The sequence below is a fragment of the Esox lucius genome, chromosome 13, assembly GCF_011004845.1.
Source record: "Esox lucius isolate fEsoLuc1 chromosome 13, fEsoLuc1.pri, whole genome shotgun sequence".
NCBI lineage: Eukaryota > Metazoa > Chordata > Actinopteri > Esociformes > Esocidae > Esox > Esox lucius.
In genome coordinates, this window is record NC_047581.1 from 6685453 (window position 1) to 6710197 (window position 24745).

General features: G+C 41.7%; 2 protein-coding genes across 4 annotated transcripts in view; both read right to left on the reverse strand.

Moving 5' to 3' along the window:
- The window catches only part of LOC105014079 (tight junction protein ZO-2), a 125460-nt gene extending 120068 nt beyond the window's left edge, over nucleotides 1-5392 (reverse strand). The window contains exons 1-2 of one of the 2 annotated variants that reach the window (XM_034296708.1): nucleotides 5332-5392; nucleotides 5020-5096 (exon numbers count right to left, since the gene is read on the reverse strand). The gene's annotated coding sequence lies outside the window, so the exon portion shown is untranslated. The remainder of the gene's footprint in view (nucleotides 1-5019; nucleotides 5097-5331) is intronic. The other variant, XM_020052583.3, reaches the window with a different exon arrangement.
- Nucleotides 5393-6782: 1390 nt separating this feature from the next.
- On the reverse strand, nucleotides 6783-24456 carry fxn (frataxin). Of its 2 annotated transcripts, none has more exons than XM_020052586.3 (6): nucleotides 24250-24456; nucleotides 19770-19853; nucleotides 19246-19343; nucleotides 18896-19016; nucleotides 10786-10883; nucleotides 6783-8523 (listed from the first exon to the last, which is right to left on the reverse strand). In XM_020052586.3, the coding sequence occupies exons 1-6, from the start codon at nucleotides 24364-24366 to the stop codon at nucleotides 8385-8387; spliced, it is 657 nt and encodes a 218-aa protein (XP_019908145.2). In that variant the 5' UTR covers nucleotides 24367-24456; the 3' UTR covers nucleotides 6783-8384. The 2 variants fall into 2 exon arrangements, with proteins under 2 accessions (XP_019908145.2, XP_010874383.2); XM_010876081.4 differs by having other exon boundaries at nucleotides 19252-19343; nucleotides 24250-24454.
- Nucleotides 24457-24745: the final 289 nt, after the last annotated feature.

Genomic DNA, 24745 nt, shown 5'->3' on the forward strand with positions numbered 1-24745 from the left:
TTTGAGAAAGCCTATTATATTTAGGTTAATATGTTGAATCATGCATTCCTTGCAACAACAGCACCATTTATTTTCTTAAAACGGAAACCCCTTTTTCTCCATTTATTCTTATGTACCATCAGATGACAGATGTGAAAACAACACGATAAATATCCTATCCTTGTCAATATGCTTACGGTTATATTACCTCATACTAGGTTGGGGGTCATCATTTGAACCCTAGGGACATCTGTGATGGGACACCAGGTCCTCCACAGAAGGTCCTTGAAAGCTGTGAACCTTATAGGTCATCTCTATAGGTCATCATTATCAGGCCAAATCAGAAAGATATATTTCTCTAGTATTTATTTCTGTGGTATTTTCAAACACACTGTCTAAAAAAAAATTGAATTATATGTAAAATAAAGCACGACATAACCAATAGAATAATGGTTGTGAGAACCGCCTTTGCCTTCTTCATAGAGCATAAAGCTACATGATGGACTCCATTATGCCTTATTACAAACCAACCCAGGCCTACTAGAATAATACTCCAGACATCTATTTTTAGAGGATTCCATAATGTACTGGGAGTGCAGTAGGCTTCACAAAGCTGCTTTACTTTAGTCCTGTCTCATAACTCAATCTCAGAATCCAAATGCAGAGTGGGATCTTGGGTTCGTAGGGAGGGTTAGCAGTTCCAGCTAGAATCCATAAATCCTCATTCGGGGCACAGTTGCCACGTAAATAGATCAATATATTAATCAGACAATTGATTATAACGATTACAGTGGTCAGCAGAAGTGGCTGAGGGAAGACAGAGGGTTGGGAGAAAGAAAATGAAAGAGAGAGAAAGAAAGGGAGACAGGTAGAAATACCGATAGACTGCCAAACAGGTAGACAGGTAGATAGACAGACAGGAGAAACATCCTACAGGCTAACCAGTGCTAACATGTCTTATTTGATCGTTGTGTTTCATTCTTTCACTTGTACCTTCTACCAAGTTTCGTTCCAGACCTGTTTTACATGTTTGTCCACTCTCTGCATTTGTTTCACCTCTAACTGATGGTGATCTAACTGAGGGGGCTTTTAACTTTCAAAACCAAGGGCAACATGTTTACCAAATAAGAAGTGTAATGTACATGTATCTAGAGTGATCAGCATTCCTTATTGTAGAAGCTTTGATTTTGCTTGGATTACTTAAAATTGGAAAACCACAGTGCAATAATATTCCAGTACAGAACGCCTTGATAAATTATACAATGAATTCACTAAGCAATTTACTGAAGACGAGTGTTAATTACTGAGTAATTCAGATAATTTTCCATATCTGCATAACGAGTCAAAACATCTGGAAACAGTAGAAGAGTGTAAATTGTGGTACAGATCAGAAGGACTGTTACCCTGTCTGATGAAAGCACATAGAGAATACTGTCTGTCCAGCTAGCGACATAAATGACTTAACGTAACGGTAAATGGTGACTGCTTTTCTTCTTAAATGTTCTGGTGCAGCTCAGTGGGCAGAGAACGGCACTTACCACAGGGACCAGCTCGGAAATCTATGCAATCACCACTCTAAGTCGCTCTAGATAAGGGCGTCAGCTAAATGTCTAAAGTGCAAATACAGTATATTAAATTTGCAGCTTCACTATTTAATTATTGAAGTAGGGAACATCTGACCACAGACATCAAATGACAAATACCTAATGAATAATAGGCTAGCCTTGCATTTTATTCTTGGTATTTGTGTTTTTTACTAGTTTACTCTATTCCTCTAGGAGGAAAAAATGGTACGTTTTCCTCGTCAACTGGTGAAGAATTCAATCTAGGGAGATGACAGCAAGGGTTAGCAATGGCACTGGGCTTGAGAGAATTGAGACAAATTGCTTCATTCGCCTGGAATTGAATGGATTAATTTCTCATCGCTGACAGTGACTCTGGTGCATTCTTGTCTTCAAAGGCCTGAGTAAATGTTGATTTTCTCTCTTTCCCTTTCTCTATTATCCATTTAGATGCTATCTGAGAGAGAGATAAAGGGGGAGAAAGCTAGGGGGAAAAGATGGAGAAAGATGAAGGGGTTGGATAGAGAGAGAGGGGGAGAAAGACAGAGAGACGAAAGTATTGTACCGTACTGAAATGCTGTAGCACACCACTGCTTTGGCAATATCCAAAATTGTATTTGATGTCAATTAAGCAATCCGAATTTGAATTTTAGAGCAGTGTCACTCTCTCAGGGTTTGCTTGTTAACTGTATCACACTGCCGAATCAATAGGTTCGCAGTAATCCTGGCCTTGGTCTTACACCTTCACACCAACACATACACACAAACCCATTACAACCCACACCAACACAACGCTCCAAACTGCAGCCAAAACAATCCATAAATAGACGCCAATCACTGTTCCGCAAAACAAGCCATATCTAAATCGCTCCCTGCAGCAAGCTGTTCATCATCATCATCATCATCACTGGCAGGCCAAGGGAAGGGTGCGCCTGCTACAGTGCGCCTGCTACAGTGCGCCTGCTACAGTGCGCCTGCTACAGTGCGCATGCTACAGTGCGCCTGCTACAGTGCGCCTGCTACAGTGCGCCTGCTACAGTGCCAATGGTAGGTTAGGAAGAGGATCAGATGGATGGAAGGAAGAATGGACACAGGGACCGTACTGCAGATTTGCTACTGTAGGGATAGACTGACAGAAGAAGAGATGGAGGAATAGTGGTGGTTTTGCTGCCAAATAAAAAAGTATGAGGTTTGGAGGGATGCCACATTGGACACCAGTTAAGGTTAACTTTGTTTCTCCTCAGGAAAAAAAAGACAGATTTTTAACCTCGCCGTCGTAGAGATTTAATCTGGCAAAAGAAGTTGCCATCTTAGAGATTTGATGAGGCAACTTTTTGGTTACTGATCAGATACATTAACCACTATGCAATCTGTGTAAGGGGGGATGGATATTGGACGAAAGTAGAAGGATGTGTATTCCCCAGACACAAACGGGCTAGCAAGGACACATTAGGGAGGACTCTGGATAAGGGGAAAAAAACATGGGAAAGTGCCACTGAGCCAAACGGGGCTTAAGAGATTATTGATGGTTTAGACTGGGATCAACTTTTCACTGAGGACTGATTTACTAGAGTTTAATGGCAGCTGAGCCTACTGTACAGCTGTGACCAGGCCAAACAAAAACATGATGTCATATAGCCTAATAGGATATGTCTGATAGAGAAAAACCAACAATCTGGAACATAACTTGGATTGTTGCTTCAGTAAACACCTCTCACCTTTCATCCCACGAGATTGAGGGGCTACACTGTTAGCTGGTCGTAATCGCTCACATTCCTGGGAACTGTCATCAACCACAATATCAGCTGGGAGGGCAACAGCACGGTGATCACCAAGAAGGCACACCGGCCCACACACCACTTGCCAGTCCACCTGGACACAGCTTCAAGCAGGAATCGAGTCCATCGTCACCTACTCCAACGCTGTCTGGTCAGTGTCTGCCAGCTGCAGGAGTAAACCGCAACACACTGTACTGTTGACAGAAAGGGTCATCGGCTGCCAACAGCCCTCCACCGAGTACTACGGGACTCCAGGGCCGGGACGCTTGTAGGGAAGATCATTGCTGACCTCTCCCGCCTCGGTCAGCCACTGTTTCAAACATTCTCCTCCGGAGTGGGGAGGGCAGGGAGTCGCCACTGGTAATTCAGCCAACAAAACGCCTGAACAGTTGCCTTCCCCGTGCCGTGGCTCCTCAGCATCTGTCCCAGAAAGACTAACAAGACCATGCTTACCATGATCAAACCACCTCCATACTGTAAACAAAATGGAAGCACTATACTGCACTCAAACTCGGTTAATCTGCCTGCATTTAGATACTGTGTACTGGGATTTCATGAATACATAAAGGAGCACTGCTGAATCCTCAAACGTTTACAAGACTAAATTCAAACAATAAAATGACTTCCTCCCCTTTCCTTACCAAACAAGACCACAATAGTATTAGCTAGTCTTGGGTGGTTTAGGGTTGGGGGGATACTGCCCATAGTGTCCAAAGAGAGTTTGAGGAGACTACATGAGACTTACTGGTCTGAAAAAGTTTAAATACAATATGACCCCTTTTAAGTAATGAAGTACAAGGGGGGTGTAGTATATGGCCAATATACCACAGCTAACTGTTGTTCTTAATGATGACGCATAACAGACTGCCTGGACATTATACCAGAAACCCCTGCCGGGCCTTGCTATTACAAACTGGTTAACAATGCAATTAAAGTACTAAAAATGTATGTCATGCCATACCTGTGGAATACGTAAGCAATAAGGCTCGATGGGGTGTGGTATATGGCCACAGCTATGGTCATACAGGCTCACATACCAAGGCTATCAGCCAATCAGCATTCAAACCACCAGGTTTATAAAATACCTTATAAATCAGGTGGTATGAATTCTGAATGCTGACACCAAATAACTGTGTCCAGGCATCCTGTGTTGTCTTGTGGTACTGTACAATATATAGGCCATTTACCACTCCAGCTCATGCCTTATTGCTTACATATAGCACATTCAACCAATCAACATTCAGGATTCACACCACAGACATATAATACATTTAGTAAATATTACTCAACTTAATATATCAAATTGTTTTATATATGCTTTTAGATATGCTTATCCTATCCTATTCAACATATATTTTTGGAGATGAAATGCTGTGCCCCTATACATTGTGTACCACTAGAAACACATTACACCAAGCACAATTCTGAGTATCTGTAAATGTCATACATACAATTACAGAGCAAATACACGTCTGACAATGGTGGAAAATATGTCCAAATTTACTATTATAACTATGATATTCCGAAGAAAGAACCGCAAAGGCATATAAGCAGCCTGACCTTTAAACAACACTGCACAGAAAAACATCTACTTTGAGATTTATATAGAACACTGAAACAGTTACGTAAAACATAATATAATACTGTACAAATATAGTAAAGCATTTTTGTAAATTTTGAATTTGAAAGTTTGTATTTACCTTATCGACGTCTCTCTAGTAAAAACAATCCTGAGTGGCAGCGAGTTTACGAACTAAACAACAGTAACCAGGATATCCTGTATGTGAGAATAGGTATCCAGTCAACATTCATAAAGGCGTGTCTCGAGCGAACAGGTGAGCGCCGCCCTACTATCCTTCGAATCTGAACTTTGTTAGCTGCAAGCATGGAACCTGCAGGCCTATACTCGATGCCGTCTATTTCTAAATCTTTTGAAAATTTTGAACTTTTTTTCCAAATACGAAAGTGATAACATTCTGAACCACGGGCCTGGGTTAGGTTACGTAACCTACCTTCTTTACCGTGGCGTATCCATTCCAGGAGTGCATTTGTTGTGCAACGTTCCGTTGTCCGCGGTGACGAAGGCCTACTCTCATGTCAGATCCAAACGCTGTCAAACTACAGCTGCTGATTAAGCTGATTTTGTGGGTTGTTGTATAAAGGCGCCGGGGTGATATCTGTGTTTTTCAGACTGATGGAGGAAACATTTGCGGCAAGCAGCTGACAAAAAGTGTTCAATCCAGAGCCACATGGTTCCCATGGAAACTTCCCTCAGTTTCTAGCAGCTATTTATGGGAGTGTGATGTCTACGACACGTTGGTTGTTTCAGGAGAAGAAATTAACATAGCAGGGCCATCTCTGCATCTGGAAATCTAAGCAAATCTGAGTGCTACAGCTGTCTGTTAAAAAATATGGTCAACTGTAGTCTTTCCATTGAGGTCGCATGACCGGCTTGCATGGACACTCTTTATAGGCCCACCTATAGGTAGTGAGAAAAATGTGTTATAATTTTTTTGTCACTGAATAAGAATAGGATCTTATTCTGTATGACATACCTTACAAAGTGGTGATAAAATAGTGATTTTCCATCAGCAAAATACAGATCACAATTTTCACTTTGACATCGAGAACTTTTTGTGTAGATCAGTGCCAGAAACTGCTCATTAAATCTAATGATTTTATGTTGTAACAAAATAAAATGTGTATAAGTCCAAGGGGGTGAATACTTCTAAGTGCCACTGCATATGAGCAAAATGTGTAAAACTAAACTTTCACTGACTTTGCAGAACATTGTCCAGATCAACTCACTTTGTTATACAAAAACAAATGTGTGAAAAGTCCCGGAAGGGGTGAATACTTGCGCAATCCCCTGAAGTCACTTCAAACACTAGGCATGACCTATTCTGTGTCAGTGAACTGTACAAAGTCTCTGTCTATATCATAGATGCTGAGTGAAGGTCATCCAGAGATGGCGGCTTAATCCAATAGCAGTATAACTACGTTAGAACCACGTGTCAACAACAGTCACGGATGAGGCTGCAACCCTCCGATGTGGGCCAAATGGCAGCCTATTTCCCATGTGGTGTAGTGCAATGCTTGAGCAGGGACCCAAGTGCTCTGGTAATACAATAGAGCACTACATAGGAAAAAGAGTTCCGTTAGGGACATACTGAATATAATGCACCAGATGGAGTCTAAGCCAGGCCCAGGTAATGTCTTTATCTAACCACCATGACATAGACATGGAAAAAACACTGATGTTTAGCTTCAAAGATTTTCTCCACGAAAAACCCATAAATGTTGGTATGACAGCTATTATGTTTTGTGATGTCACCAGCGGACCCTCCTGGGAATCTAAAATAAAGCTTATTGACCTCAGTTTTAGACAGTAAGTAGCTCAGAATATACTGCCGTTTTCCTATTTATTTGTAAATATTTAGAGGGAGAAAAAAAAAGTCAGGAATGCATTCAAATACTTTATTTACAGGTATCCATTAATAAAATTGGATGGCAGATTAGGATAAATGCATTTAAACCATACAAATTGAATCTGGCTGTGGATACCGACAATTCCAGGGAGAATTTAACTATCCAAACAATGGAGAATGGAAACTGGCAGTAATAACACACTGGCTTGATATAAAACATTGACTCAGCTCCCAATAGATTTATTCCATCTGAATGGTTTTCCTGACAGTATCTGTCCCACCAGAACAATGTTCTGTTCTAAATAAAGCTCTAACCAACAGACAGTGCAGCGCAGTGCCCATTTCTGTCCTTTTTCCAAAAGTGTATGAGAACAGAGCAGAGCACCATCCCTACAGATTCAGAATTAAAGTACAGAAAAGGACCTTTTGCTCCATACCATCTGTCCAGAACAGTAATCTCTATTTACTCTTCAAACTGAGCAGGCTGTAGCCTACAAGCATCGCATTAAAGAGAGACTAACCACTCAGAGACCTGATTTATTCTACAGGCTCGACTAGACAGTTTGGCTCGACCCTGTAATGTGAATCATTTTGGAAAGAATGGTACAAAGAGATACCCATGACTTGTCTTTTTTCTATAGAACTAGAATGACTGCCCTTCAGACAACAGCAATATGAATGGGTCATGGATGGATACATCTAAAGACAACCTGATACACCGTTTTAAAAAATGAAAATCACAATAGGATCTCTGATAAACACAATTAAAAGGGAAAAGTCTGATTATTTGTCACAGACCATTGACTTAAATGGGAATTCCAGTTCCAGTATTTCTATGGTTTTACCTGTGTTTGGCTCAACTGTTAAAACACAGTAATACAGTTGATCAGTATTCAAATGTAAGTAATCAAAAACAGAGTGTTGTGATGTTTAAATAGGAGGGTGTGACAGGATCTCTGTCTATAGCATAAGGTGTGTAGCATGTTTTACTGGCTTGTTTAATAGAAATACACCACCTGCTCATTTATTATGGTGTTGACCTCAAAAGGTCCCAATAGGTCCGGAATCACAGCTTATAACAGCTCAATCAGACACATTCGGTCATAATAACACAGCACTTGTTCAGACTGCAACAGAGACAAAATATAAAGCCTTAATGATAGAATGTAAGTTCCAAAACAAATGTGACCTATAACGAAAGAAGCAATCTAATCCAACTTTGGGCAGCATTCACTTTCGGGCGATGACACATACTCAATATTATAATGGACAAAAATAAACAATGCTACATCCATATATACACATGCCCTTATCCAATCTTTACAAAAATAAACATTACACTACATTTTGTTCCATCTCTGGGCTGAATCCTAACATGAGCCCATTGCAACCCAAGTCAGACTTCTTGCACAGATCTCCCATTGACATCAATGTATTTATGCAAACAAGATAAGCGCGAATCACAAGTTAAGACTCAGCCTTATGTGACTGACTACATTGTTGGGGATAGAGTCATAAGTAGAACACCTGTCCACTGGATAATCTGAAAAGGCACCCTATTCCTTATGTAGTGCACTTCTTTTGGCTACATGGTATAGGTGTTGCGTACTACATAGGGAACAGGAAGCTGTCCCACATCAGGAGTGTACTAGTGTGGTCAGGTCCAGGTTCATGTTGTATATGGCAGAGAACTCTTTGGAGAGGAGCTCATGGAGGCACATGCCATCATGGGAGTAGACCCACCGCTGTCCTGTCCAATCATAACGCTTTGGGCCACTGGAATAAGTCACAGGAACCAGAAGTAGATTAATACATTTATAAACAGATGCTAATTAACAATATAATATATGTATATATAGATAACTGTGTCAATGCCATTAGTAAAAAATTTTTTTTATTTCTTTCCTTGTAAACACATTACAGTGGGGAGAACAAGTATTTGATACACTGCCGATTTTGCCGATTTTCCTACTTACAAAGCTTGTAGAAGTCAGTAATTTTTATCATAGGTACACTTCAACTGTGAAAGACAGAATCTAAAACAAAAATCCAGAAAATCACATTGTATGATTTTATTAATAATTAATTTGCATTTTATTTCATGACATAAGTATTTGATCACCTACCAACCAGTAAGAATTCCAGCCCTCACAGACCTGTTAGTTTTTCTTTAAGAAGCCCTCCTGTTTTCCACTCATACCCTGAATTAACTGTACCTGTTTGAACTCGTTACCTGTGTAAAAGACACCTGCCCAAACACTTAATCAAACAGACTCCAATCTCTCCACAATGGCCAAGACCAGAGCGCTGTGTAAGGACATCAGGGATAAAATTGTAGACCTGCACAAGGCTGGAATAGGCTACAGGACAATAGGCAAACAGCTTGGTGAGAAGGCAACACTGTTGGCGCAATTATTAGAAAATGGAAGAAGTTCAAGATGACGTCAATCTTCCTCGGTCTGGGGCTCCATGCAAGATCTCATCTAGTGGGGCATCAATGATCATGAAGAAGGTGAGGGATCAGCCCAGAACTACACGGCAGGACCTGCTCAATGACCTGAAGACAGCTGGGACCACAGTCTCAAAGAAAACCATTAGTAACACACTACGCCGTCATGGATTAAAATCCTGCAGCGCATGCAAGGCCCCCCTGCTCAAGCGAGGGCATGTCCAGGCACATCTGAAGCATGACAATGACCATCTGGATCATCCAGAGGAGGAATGGGAGAAGGTCATGTGGTCTGATGAGACAAAAATAGAGCTTTTCGTTCTAAACTCCACTCGCCGTGTTTGGAGGAAGAAGAAGGATGAATACAACCCCAAGAACATCATCCCAAACGTGAAGCATGGAGGTGGAAACATCATTCTTTGGGGATGCTTTTCTGCAAAGGGGCCAGGACGACTGTAACCTATTGAGGGGAGGATGAATGGGGCCATGTATCGCGAGATCTTAGCCAACAACCTCCTTCCCTCAGTAAGAGCACTGAAAATGGGTCGTGGATGGGTATTCCAGCCTGACAACGACCCGAAACACAGCCAGGGCAACTAAGGAGTGGCTCCGTAAGAAGCATCTCAAGGTTCTGGAGTGGCCTAGCCAGTCTCCAGACCTGAACCCAATAGAAAATCTTTGGAGGGAGATAAAAGTCCGTATTGCCCAGCGACAGCCCAGAAACCTGAAGGATCTGGAGAAGGTCTGTATGGAGGAGTGGGCCAAAATCCCTGCTGCAGTGTGTGCAAACCTGGTCAAGAACTACAGGAAACGTATGATCTCTGTAATTGCAAACAAAGGTTTCTGTACCAAATATTGGTAAGTTCTGCTTTTCTGATGTATCAAATACTTATGTCATGCAATAAAATGCAGATTAATTAATTAAAAATCATACAATGTGATTTTCTGGATTTTTGTTTTAGATTCCATCACTCACAGTTGAAGAGTACCTATGATAACAATTACAGACTTCTACATGCTTTGTAAGTGGGAAAACCTGCAAAATCGGCAGTGTATCAAATACTTGTTCTCCCCACTGTATATGCTTCATGCTCGACAGTACCCCAAATTATTGCCCATTTGTAACACTGAAATATATCAGATCTTTATATAAAATGTAATAAGATGAAGAGCACCCAAGTAAACACAAAATTCAAAATGAAATCATCATCTTATTAATCATCTTCTTAATAATAAGTTATCAAACACAAACTTGACTTTTTTTTCCTTCATAGAATAAAATTGTTTTGAACACTGAATTTTGGGTTTACATTGGTTCTCTACAACTTATATTACATTTTGAATAAAGATCTGAAACCATTCAGTCTGACAACTATGCAATAATAGAGGATATCAGGAAGGGGGCAAATACTTTTTTCCCTGTGGACCCAGGAATAGCACTTTAAGTAACAGCAAATGGGGATCTAGCTAAAGTAATGAACATATTGTCCCTATACATAACACACTGATGAAGTGAATCCATGATCACCTAACGGAGTCAAATTGCTAACTGAATTGAATATGAATAAACCATTGAGTATGAGACAGACCTGGTAGGAGATGACAGCCAGATCTGTTTGTTGGGCGTCTGTTTGTTAATGACGTATGTCCCATGGTCTCCGCTAACCTTCACGGTCAAGACACCACTCTGGAAGCGAGAGAGAGGAAAGAAACGGTAACAATTCAAATAATTTGCTTGGGAGACATGCTGTAACTCAGACAAAACTCAGCTTCAGTTTCAGCTTAGAAGGATGTCCTGACATACTCCTTTAGAATTATTGACTAACGAACAGACCACGATGGAAAATCATCAAGGTCTTACAGCGGTAAAGCATTCCCCAACTATCGGAATACCACTGTCATGCTCACCTGTTGGTATGGATGTTCTCTCTGTCAAATGTTTTGCCTGATATAACAGGACCCATGTTATCGGAAAAGTTCAACTTTTCCTAGCTATTTGTCGATAGGAGACTGTCTAGACGCCTAAAACAACCATCCATGTACTTCCATGTGTTTTATAGCAAAATTAACATAACTTCTTAACAACATGGGTCTCCCTGCGCCCAGGCGATTCGCACAGGGTAACATTTTAGCTAATGGTAAGGGAGATTGATATTGATAAACATTTCTTTAGCTTCATTGTCTTTAATGAAGCTCAATACATTTTATGAACAGCGTTATTTTAAATATCCTTGCTTAAGTGGGGGAAAGAAATTTGAGATGAATAAATACATTTTTGAATGGACAAATGTTCTTCATATTATTAGTAATATTTAAATATTCTAATTTCAAGTGCATTCATTTTGATAAGACTGTTGAATTTTAAAAACAACTTTTTTATCTTTTAAACAATGGTTGTACAATGTAATTACAAAACTGAATTTAAATCATAACTGACATGCTACAAAGCTGGTTTCATGAGAACCACCTAACTCCAGGACAACAGTTATCAACCAGACAGAGACAAAAGTCTGTACATTGTTCTAGAAAATGTCTTCTTCGCTTTCCTTTATTCTCTTCTCACCTTGGACAAATGGTTAAATGGTGCAAAACAGCCGTTTCAGTCAACTAAAAACAAGTTTTCTGCATGTTGTTTACGCCGTGAAAATGAATGCGTATAGTTTTTCTAAAAGCGAAATGAGTTGAAACTACATAGCAGTCCTGTTTGTTATTCTGGCCAGCATACACTGCCGGTCCGTGTGTGTGTAGCTAGCAGAGACATCCTGCAAATATATGACGGATCTGACACACGGTAAGCTGGCATACTGCCAGGCGCTCCATATCCAGAAATAATCAAAGGATTTCCTGCAACTGCTCTCACATGCACACCATCAGACCCAGTGATTAAATGAGCTTTTATTTATTTAATTAATGTCAGTGCCGTTTGATGGGATTTGTACGGCTCTCCCTGCGCAGTCCACTCTTTACCTCTCCCTCATCTCTCGTCTCCCTCTCGTCTTCTCTCCTCCAGTCTCTCACTCTGCTATTCTCTCTTCTCTCCTCTGCTCTTCCTCTTATAAAAGTTGTTCTTCCTCTCCTCTACTCATCTGGTGCTTTCCTTACCCACAATCCTCTCTCATTTCCCCTCCTGTCCCCAGGCCAGGGACGACCTCTAGGCAGAAGCGCACCGCTGTGGCCTCGTTAAGAGCCACTAATGAATACATCCCTTTCGCTTGTTAAGGAGATTAAACCGAGTGGTGTGTGTGAGTGCGCGCCTGAGGGTGCCACCGTGACATTCATCATATTTCTATGGGTGAAGCACATTCCATAATGGAGCCTGACTGATTCCGGCTGATTCCAGAATGGGCTGTTCAGGATTCGATTCAGTGACAGGGCAGGAATACTGTCAGCTCCTGGCCATCCAAGCCTTCCTCTGTCAAGGGGAGTTTTTAGAGCATTTGAATGACATTCTATTAAAAAACACAACAATCTGTTTGATTGAATTACAGCACACTACACCCAAAACTGGTAAGAGCTGGGCCAAGTACAGCATTAGTGCATGGCGCACTCGACATAGTAGTTGAGATTCCTAAATCTGACACATTAGTATTCCTTTGCTACTAGGTAGTCTTCATTTAATCCTGGAAGATGCCAAAACCATGGGAATGTGTGGGTGTGGATTGTTTTGCTCATGGTCCATTATGCTTCTCTGGGCAGTTGAAACGAGGGGCAGCTGCCAATTCAGGAACAACGGCCAATCAGTCAACAGCTCTGTCTAGCCAGTGATTTAAAAACATAAAACATTATTAAATACCTCCTCCCAGACAACAGAGCAAAGAGATGTGTTTGTGTGGGTGTGTGACTTAAAACACTGCTATAAACACTGATAAAAAGTTGAAAAGGAAGGTTTTGAGTGAGGAATAGAAGGGTTAAAATAAAAAAACACTGCAAATTGAACGCTTCTGTTCCTCACTCAAAACCTTCCTTTCCGACCTTTTTGGAAAGGAAAGAAAAAAGGTGCAGTGGTCTCTTAAATATTTCCGGAGCTGTAGATCTTTCTGGAGAATTTATCCCAGAGGAAATGAAACAGTGCCAACACACACACACAGTGCAACTGACAGACAGGCAGTCCAGTGTGTGACACTAATCCAGCCAGGGGAGATGGGGTAGAAGATGGGCCGTGAGTGTCAATGACCTGTCAGTCACACACACAAAACATTTCACTATGTGGGGACCATATACATTATCCCCAAAATCCCACCTTGATCCCAATTGTAACTTTTACCCTAAACCTAACAGTATTTTGCACATGGGCTGGCCAAATGTCTCCACAAGGTCACATTTTCTTTGTTTTAATATACTTGCAGGAATATTTGGCTTGGTAAAATACACACACACGATTTAGTTAAATATTGTTAAAATGCAGTATATGTCTTTCCAAACCAGGGAGAGACCAAGTGTGAGACATACAGAGAGAGAGTGAGGGGAAGAGAGAGACCTGCAGGAAGGCATGCAGACAAAGCGATGGGACAGAGACCTGGTGTAGAGGCATGCAGACAGAGCGATGGGACAGAGACCTGGTGTAGAGGCATGCAGACAGAGCGATGGGACAGAGACCTGGTGTAGAGGCATGCAGACAGAGCGATGGGACAGAGACAGGGGGTAGAGGCATGCAGACAGAGCGATGGGACAGAGACCTGGTGTAGAGGCATGCAGACAGAGCGATGGGACAGAGACCTGGTGTAGAGGCATGCAGACAGAGCGATGGGACAGAGACCTGGTGTGGAGGCATGCAGACAGAGCGATGGGACAGAGACCTGGTGTAAAGGCATGCAGACAGAGCGATGGGACAGAGACCTGGTGTAGAGGCATGCAGACAGAGCGATGGGACAGAGACCTGGTGTAGAGGCATGCAGACAGAGCGATGGGACAGAGACCTGGTGTAGAGGCATGCAGACAGAGCGATGGGACAGAGACCTGGTGTAGAGGCATGCAGACAGAGCGATGGGACAGAGACCTGGTGTAGAGGCATGCAGACAGAGCGATGGGACAGAGACAGGGGGTAGAGGCATGCAGACAGAGCGATGGGACAGAGACCTGGTGTAGAGGCATGCAGACAGAGCGATGGGACAGAGACCTGGTGTAGAGGCATGCAGACAGAGCGATGGGACAGAGACCTGGTGTAGAGGCATGCAGACAGAGCGATGGGACAGAGACAGGGGGTAGAGGCATGCAGACAGAGCGATGGGACAGAGACCTGGTGTAGAGGCATGCAGACAGAGCGATGGGACAGAGACAGGGGGTAGAGGCATGCAGACAGAGCGATGGGACAGAGACCTGGTGTAGAGGCATGCAGACAGAGCGATGGGACAGAGACAGGGGGTAGAGGCAGAGAGAAAGACCCAAAGTGAGGGAGATAGAGAGACACACAGACGTGGAGAAAGAGAGTGACGAGAGTGTGGGCGAGTGAGAGAGACTCTGGGATGGTATGTGTCAGTCAGTCAGCCATTTCACTATGTGGGGACCATATACATTATCCCCAAAATCCCACCTTGATCCCAATTGTAACTTTTACCCTAAACCTAACAGTATTTTGCACATGGGCTGGCCAAATGTCTCCACAAGGTCACATTTTCTTTGTTTTAATATACTTGCAGGAATATTTGGCTTGGTAAAATACACACACACGATTTAGTTAAATATTGTTAAAATGCAGTATATGTCTTTCCAAACCAGGGAGAGACCAAGTGTGAGACATACAGAGAGAGAGTGAGGGGAAGAGAGAGACCTGCAGGAAGGCATGCAGACAAAGCGATGGGACAGAGACCTGGTGTAGAGGCATGCAGACAGAGCGATGGGACAGAGACAGGGGGTAGAGGCATGCAGACAGAGCGATGGGACAGAGACAGGGGGTAGAGGCATGCATACAGAGCGATGGGACAGAGACAGGGGGTAGAGGCATGCAGACAGAGCGATGGGACAGAGACCTGGTGTGGAGGCATGCAGACAGAGCGATGGGACAGAGACCTGGTGTAGAGGCATGCAGACAGAGCGATGGGACAGAGACCTGGTGTAGAGGCATGCAGACAGAGCGATGGGACAGAGACCTGGTGTAGAGGCATGCAGACAGAGCGATGGGACAGAGACCTGGTGTAGAGGCATGCAGACAGAGCGATGGGACAGAGACAGGGGGTAGAGGCATGCAGACAGAGCGATGGGACAGAGACCTGGTGTAGAGGCATGCAGACAGAGCGATGGGACAGAGACCTGGTGTGGAGGCATGCAGACAGAGCGATGGGACAGAGACCTGGTGTAGAGGCATGCAGACAGAGCGATGGGACAGAGACCTGGTGTAGAGGCATGCAGACAGAGCGATGGGACAGAGACCTGGGGTAGAGGCATGCAGACAGAGCGATGGGACAGAGACAGGGGGTAGAGGCATGCAGACAGAGCGATGGGACAGAGACCTGGTGTAGAGGCATGCAGACAGAGCGATGGGACAGAGACAGGGGGTAGAGGCATGCAGACAGAGCGATGGGACAGAGACCTGGTGTAGAGGCATGCAGACAGAGCGATGGGACAGAGACAGGGGGTAGAGGCAGAGAGAAAGACCCAAAGTGAGGGAGATAGAGAGACACACAGACGTGGAGAAAGAGAGTGACGAGAGTGTGGGCGAGTGAGAGAGACTCTGGGATGGTATGTGTCAGTCAGTCAGCCATGACATCTTGTCCTGCTCCAAGACAGACTACTGGATCCTTGACCTTTCAGAAGCTGCATGTGACCCCTCACAGCGACAGACAGCTGACCGGGGGGAGTGTCAATAAAGATATGGTGTCACATCTGGAGTCCCCCATCCCCCGCTCCGTCTGTCAAACATAACACACTACCCCTGACGGCACAAACTTCACCATTGCGATTCTAACAAGCCTTCCGTAGGATATTCCATTTACCTTGTTAGCTAGCCTAAAAATGTTTTCCTTCATTTACTCAGTCAGTGAATAACAACAGTGGTTAAGAACAATTGCATTCTTGAAGATGAGATGGTGCACCTCAAGAGATATATTCCCCAAAAAATGTCAAATAAGTAAACAGGAAGAAATTTAAGAATATACAGCCAAGCTATGTCGATTAAGGTCATTTACAGACCATCGACAACGACAAAACCATTTGGGAGTGGACGGGCCTATGAAACAAATAAGAGGGATGCTAGGTCAGTGTCTGGAGAAAGGGAGGTAAATATGAACAATAACATCTGTCATGTTTTTTTAAATACTAAAATAACTGCCATCAAGAAATAATAATTTTATTTAAAAACATGCGTGCCACAATGATTGGCACCCTTGCATTTTGTTTGATGAGGTGGGAGAACACAGGGATTTGAGACCTTTTCTCATGCAGAAACTCTCCAGAGTCCATGGTCGTCACTTTCCTCATCAGCTCTCCTCAAGGGATTTCAATGGGGGGAAATGAGGTCTGTGATGAACATTCCAAAAGCCTGATTCTATGGTGAGTGAACCATGTGTGGAGTTGGAGGTACGCTTCGGATCATTGTCCAGCTGGAAGATTAAACAACAACCCAGTTTTAGCCTCCTGGCAGAGACAGACAGGTTTTGGCCTGAAATCTCCTGGTATGGAATCCATGTTACCTTGTATCCTAACAATATTTCCAGGGCCTTTGGAAATAATACAGCACCACACTACATCAGACCCACCCACAAACTTAACTGTGGAGACTTATTTTCTACATGACCATGGATCTTTCTACACCAAACCCATTTCGGATGTTTGTGGCCAAAAAGCTAAAGTTTAGTCTTATCAGACCATAAAACCTGAGTTCAAATGACATTTAGCCAACCCCAGTCACTAATATTTGTGATTTGGTGAGAGCGGACGCTTCCTAGAAATGGGTATACTGCCGAAGCTAACTCTAGGAATCAGAACATTATACAAAAACAGTTGCTCTGGGATACATCAGGTTGTGTTCAGGTTGCTTTATAAGGAAAATGAAAGAAGTGAGAATTTCCCTCTTCATTCGAAAACATCTTTAACTGTCGATCATTGTCACCATGTTGCACCGTTACTTATTTAAGCTTATGGAGTCGGGTTGGGAATTGCCTGGGATTTAAGCTTATGGAGTAAGGTTGGGAATTGCCTGGGACTTCAAAATACAAGAAAAATCACGATACTGTGTTGGCGATATGACAAGTATTTGGATTTTCACAATTTTATATTAAGAATTTGATGTTTTATGCATTGCTCATCATGTCTGTCACAGATGGACAAGAGAGAGCCATGGACAAGAGAGAGCCATTGTCATGGAAGTAAAAGTGCTGAAAACAAATAGAGCTGCCTACAGTTTCTTTAGCATACAAACTACATAGCATTGCATACTGCTCTGATCACCCCATGAGTTAGCATGAAAGGGGGCCCTCATGAATAGTGTAAGAGCTCTCCGTCACTCTCATCCAGCAAAAACCTACCTGACAAGCAACTGAACCACAATGGGATCTACCAAGTAACGCTGAGTTAATGGACACACTAAAAGGAATTACACAACACAGAGCGAGCACTTGATTACTATAGCCTAGAATTCAACTGTAAGTATGGAAATAAAAACAGTAAAATCTGTGTAATCCAGCCTAGCCTCTGGTCATCAAACTGACAGCAAAGCCATCATCCTGATGGTCATAAAATTCACCTGGAGGTCATCAGTCAGTAGGCCATTTGAATAGCATTATCATCTTGTTTTAAATAATAAATGGCTTTGGGTATGGGTGAAATGTTTTTTGAGGAGCTTCAAGCTACCAACAGCAAAGTCCTAATTGCATCTGCTGAACTGGGCGAGAAATCAATACTGCAATGGGTCCGAACGAACAACACCAGCGTTACACACAAGTGCGCTCACACACACAAAAAATGCTATACGTCTTCTCGGGTTTGTAGCATCTTGGCAGATGAACGATAGTGTATGTTTTCTAGACATTTCTCTTAATTTAATATTTTTCTTAATAACAAATTCCACCGTTTGAAGCAAGACTTCCACTAAAAGAAATACCTAATGAACACGCATGCACATCTATCACTAGTGCCAGAGACAGTGGGTGGATCAGTCACTTCCCCAGGCATCAATACTTCCTCTGAATGTCCAACACAGTTCTAACCCAGGTCAAGAGCCCAACTGACTATTACTATGAAACACATTTTAGCATTAGTACTTCGTGGCAACACATATGCACACGTGCATGCGCACACGCACGTATTGATTTGGTGTTTAGAGCCCTGGGCGTGACAGTGATTAGAGGACACACACTACAATCATTATTACCCCTTGTGACTTTTGACCTCAGAAAGTAATTGGCCATGCACATTACAGTGCCAGCACTAATGACTTAAGGATCCCCCATAGACACACAGGTTTTCTGTGTGCACAACCAATGTCAACATTACTTTCTAGATCAAATTATATGTAATGACAAGAAAAAACTGAATCTCAGCCTTAATAAAAATAAAATAAAACACCATGTGCAACATTGCCCCATCTCACAAAGATGAAATAATATATTGTATACTTGTGCTCTGGGAAAAAGCAACCTCCAAATATAGGAAAGTGTTATCATACAGATGGCATCATCAAACTTCCAATTGAATGATATGGGGGTCAATAGCTACCCCTAGTGGAGGAAATTAAGGTATGCACACCATATCCCGAGAAGTACTTACAGAGAAGAGGACATCAAACTCAGGACCTACAAAAGGTCCATCCATCAGGTCCTCAAAGTAGTCCGCCAAAGCATCCAACGTCTCGTCTGCCAGTTTCTCATAGGCTGCCTCGCTGATCTCACTGGGGAGGAAAAACGCACAGGGTTACAGTCAGAATGGGAAGAAAAAACAAGGCCTATTTGAACTGAGCTGGCATTTGACCGGTCTGAAAGAGATACTTGGGAGATAATGTCCCATACGGTTTTGTATAGTGACTTTACATACCATTAATGTTGCCAGAAATAGTTTCACAAGAGAGAATCATGCATTTGTTTCCCTTTAGGGAAATGTGTCTTGGCTTTCTGCAGTACCTGTATCTTATTGGAACAGCGTTTTCCTCTGCCTGTGTTGATGATGTAAAATGTAGGCCTCTCCTCTGTTCTCCTCGTCCAGGTCTAACACTAAGCCACTGGTAGATACACACATAGTGATGATATAGCGTTGCATTAAGTCGTAATAAATCATTGTACAACGATATCAAAAAGATTTATTCAAAGTGTTGTGATCACTCCTCAAAAACACCAGCATGATATAATTGAATAAAGTGGTGTGATATAGATTAAATAAATCTGTACAATATCATTGAAGGAAGTGGTGTGATAAATCATTAAGTCTTTATGACCGTTAGCCAAGGTGGTTACTAACACTTGTACTGTTTCTACACCAAATATCGCAACACACCAGCTTTAACTAACTAAACAAAGTGTTGATAAATTGTTGTACAACATTTGGGTTGGGTAAAACAAAACTCAACACAACCTGTGGTTCTCCAAGACCGGAGTAGATAACCCCGAGAAATATTATGAAAAAGGTTTGAAATTGACTGTCAAGCTACCTTTGATGAACACAGGAAGACTACAATGTTAGATGTATCCCTTGGTGAAGACAGGGTTCTCAGACAGCGGTAACTTATCTGGGGCTGAAAAAATGGGAGAAAGACAAGCTATAATGAATGCTAGTGCATTGTTAAAGGCTTACAAATCCAATCACATGGCCCAGATTTAAAATGAAAATAAAAAATATTTTTTGACATTTCAAACAGCAAATGGACAAACTTTTTGAAATCTACTTGGAGGGGCCGTGCAGTCCACTCTTTGCTCCACATTTTCCCCTAAAACACTCTTCAAATATCTAATCTGACTGGGCAGTAAATAAGTCTTATGGTTAAGAACAATGTTATTATTCTAATTTAAGAGCAGTAATAAATATTATTATCAGTGATAAATATTATAATAATAGATAAGATGTAATGGGCAAACGTTAATTTACAATATTAAATATCAAATAGACCTTACCATGTGCAATATCATGATTTGACAAAAGCAAAGTGACACCATGATTCAAAGGGGCACTGTGTAGATTCCCACCATAAGATTGAATTTAAACTATTAAAAATAATATATATAACTCCTCCCTCATTGAACAAGACCAGCATGATATTAGTCAGTGGAGGGTAGTTTAGGCTGAGATGGACAGTACTGTTAGTGTCTAAAGCGAGTACAATGAGATAAGTCAATGCTAACTGATAAACACACCGGACAGAAAGATTAAATGGGGAATATCTCAGGCACTCTGAACAATTTTGCAGAAAGCAATATTTGAAACATTAACTGTATATGGCTAATGGTCATTTCTGCTTGTGTTTATGATAGTAGTACAGCATTGACATAAGACCGAGTTTACATCTACATGGTCAGTCTGTGAAATATGAAGATTTGGCAGTAAAGCATCATAGTGAAGATTTGGGATGACATACCATACAATTTCTTCACAGATAGTCCGGTGGGTATACCAGCCTGTAGAAGGCACTGTCAATTATCCAGTACATTTCAATCCATTTATGTCACAACACATTATATTGTTTCATTTATTTGTTAGCAGTGGATTCCTGCTTTAAGGCCCACTTCATAAATGGTTGTTTGATATCGTCCAATTAATACTGTAAAAAAAATCCTGGATAACTTTCAGAAATCTACATTTTCATAACATAGACCCTTTAAAAGCGTTATAGAATTTAGGGGGAAAAGCCTGGGTCAAAAGCCATGTCAAAACCTACTTTTCTCAACCCTATTTTATGAAAAAGGGATTTCAGTCACAGTACAGAATTTCTGTTTTATGCTGCTTAAAGAGTCCGGAGCAATAGAGATGGGTGATACCACTGGTTTTCTTTTCGATACGATATCAAGTAATACCAAGGATAGTATCCTGATACCGATACTTTCAAGTCTTGTGTATATATTTGCAGGTTGTAATGAAAGGAAAGGACAGTCAAATATGCCTCTGTTGACCTGGAAATCCACATTTCTGAGAACAACAATGTCTGCACGTTGTAAAGTTGCCCTTCCTATGTCTTGACAGTCTTTATACAGGTCTGCAATTGTACCCTCCATCAAGCATCTTGCAGCTTGGGATTTTATTGTACCAATCAAGGGACTTTACAAATACCTTAAAACAGGGCTGCCCAACCCTGTTCCTGGAGATCTACTGTCCTGTAGGTTCTCTCCAACTCTAATTTAGCAAACCTGATTGTAATAATTAGCTGGATGAAAAGCTTAACCGGGTTAGTCATAAAATGGGGTGGAAGAGAAAACCTACAGGACAGTAGATCTCCAGGAACAGGGTCGGGCAGCTCTGCTTTAAAACCTCTGTTTTCCCCAATCGAGATTGGCTTGAGGTCCTTCACATTAATCTCTCCCAGGCTTCTTGTAATCTCTGCTACTCTTTGGGAGTCATCTATCGGAAAAAAATATCCTGACACAATTGGATAACAATTTTGTGATAAAATGATAGCTGGTGTAAGAATTGTATTCCCTATAGATCATTGAGATCTTTACTTTGACAAAATTTTGAGATATTTTCTATGCTTTCAAAATCCTGAGCAATGAGTTTTCCCTCAAAATTATCATTAATTGTTTAAAAATATATCCAACTTTGACATACAGTGAGGGAAAAGATTATTGGATCCCCTGTTGATTTTTGTACGTTTGCCACCTGACAAAGAAATGATCAGTCTATAATTTTAATGGTAGGTTTATTTGAACAGTGAGAGACAGAGTAACAACAAATCCAGAAAAATGCATGACAAACATTTTATAAATTGATTTGCATTTTAATGAGTGAAATAAGTATTCAACCCCTCTGCAAAACATTACTTAGTACTTGGTGGCAAAACCCTTGTTGTCAATCACAGAGGTCAGACGTTTCTTGTAGTTGGCCACCAGGTTTGCACACACCTCAGGAGGGATTTTGTCCCACTCCTCTTTGCAGATCTTCTCCAAATCATTAAGGTTTCGAGGCTGACGTTTGGCAACTCGAACCTTCAGCTCCCAGATTTTCTATGGAATTAAGGTCTGGAGACTGGCTAGGCCACTCCAGGACCTTAATGTGCATCTTCTTGAGCCACTCCTTTGTTGCCTTGGCCGTGTGTTTTGGGTCATTGTCATGCTGGAATACCCATCCACGACCCATTTTCAATGCACTGGCTGAGGGAAGGAGGTTCTCATCCAAGATTTAACGGTACATGGGCCCATCCATCATCCCGATCCGCTTGGCAGAAAAACACACCCAAAGCATAATGTTTCCACCTCCATGTTTGACGATGGGGATGGTGTTCTTGGGGTCATAGGCAGCATTCCTCCTCCTCCAAACACAGCGAGTTGAGTTGATGCCAAAGAGCTCGATTTTGATCTCATCTGATCACAACACTTTCACCCAGTTCCCCTCTGAATCATTCAGATGTTCATTGAGCTTTCTTGAGCAGGGGGACCTAGCGGGCCAGCAGGATTTCAGTCCTTCATGGCATAGTGTGTTACCAATTGTTTTCTTGGTGACTATGGTCCCAGCTGCCTTGAGATCATTGACAAGATCCTGTGTAGTTCTGGGCTGATTCCTCACCGTTCTCATGATCATTGCAACTCCACAAGGTGAGATCTTGCATGGAGCCCCAGACCAAGGGAGACTGACAGTTATTTTGTGTTTCTTCCATTTGCAAATAATCGCACCAACTGTTGTCAACCTTTTACCAAGCTATGCCATGGTCTTGCAGCCCATTCCAGCCTTATGTAGGTCTACTATCTTGTCCCTGATATCCTTGGACAGCTCTTTCGTCTTGGCCATGGTGGAGAGTTAAGAATCTGATTGATTGCTTCTGTGTACAGGTGTCTTTTATACAGGTAACAAACTGAGATTAGGAGCACTCCCTTTAAGAGTGTGCTCCTAATCTCAGCTCGTTACCTGTATAAAAGACCCCTGGGAGACAGAAATCTTTCTGATTGAGAGGGGATCAAATACTTATTTCACTCATTAAAATGTAAATCAATAAAAATAAAGTGTTTTTCTGGATTTTTTTGTTGTTATTCTGTCTCTCACTGTTCAAATAAACCTACCATTAAAATTATAGACTGTGTATATACATATGGCTTGTGTCAGACAACTCTGCCTCTCTATGTATTTGCCTGTTTTCTCTCCTCTGATCGCCTCCCAGTGTACTTCATCATGCTATTTTATGTGGTTGATTCTCGTGTGTTTTAACAAGTTTGTGGTATTGACAAAATATCATACAGACTTTTTACAAAGATCACATGTTGCTTCACGTTTGATTATTGGAGTGAAATAACCCCAAACAATGCTTCGTTTCCGTTCTACCATTAACACACTGGTAACCTCGTCAATTCCTAGTTCTTTAAATGTCACTGCTTCACAGCGTGCCTGTTTGTAGGTTATGTTAGGAGCGGAACGGGACAGAAGGACTAGTTCCTATAAACAACTTTTTTCCCACAGCGAAAACACATTAAGTTGATCAAATAAAATACTAATAATAACTGGTTAAATAAAGCACTTATATAGATATTTTTATGTGAAGATCGATTCTCAAAAATAAAAGTGAAAATCGAATCGATACTTTGGTTTCGATCCGCCCATCCCTACAGAGTATCAGTATTCTATCAGATTTACGGTGAAGATAAGATCTAAATTAATGAACAAATCTTGAGAAAACCTAAATAACACAAAGCATTGATAAGAGTAGCATGCATGACAAGTTTTTTTTTCTAGAAACGTTCGAAAATGAAAGTCATGACTCATGGTCCGAATAGGCCAGCAACATCTGCGTTTTTTAGAAAGCATGTTTACCACGCAATGGATAAGTCAGACGTGCGAATCAGACAGGTGTCCTCCACCATAAAAACACGTACATTTGCGACTGATCGACTTAAAACCCGGTACTTCACATGGGTCAATTTCTATGTCAATGCCCAGCAACTAGCTAGTAACCGTACAATCATTGATTAAAACTAACTTGGAAAAAAAGACATTACCTGATTAGACACACATCTGGTTCCGAGGACTCTTGGTATTGCTCTCTTCTGTGTGTTTAAAGTCTGGTCGCGTATTATCTGATAAATACATAGCTTTTGACGTGACAACCTTAACATGTTTGCCTTTCCTGTGCTACTGATCTGTTATTGACTCGATTGATAATGTCTGTTCGTAAATCATTCTGGAATCTTCTACTATCTATGCCTGTTTAACAGCAACCTCCTGGCTCATCATTGCCACCTGCCAGGTTGGAGCGGGATGGCATGCTGGGGTGGTGTGTTTTAAAAGTAAACAGACCTACGTCTACACCCTCTCACCAGTAGACAGTGCGCTGTATTTTTTCGTAGAAAAAAATGCTTTGTTATTAATGTTTTGAATGAAAGATCAAGCGGATAAACAATAAGGATATTTTAGAGCCTAGCTACAGTACCCTTCACTCTTTTCACATTATGTTGTGTTACAGCCTTATTCTTAAATTGATTAAAACGTTTTTTT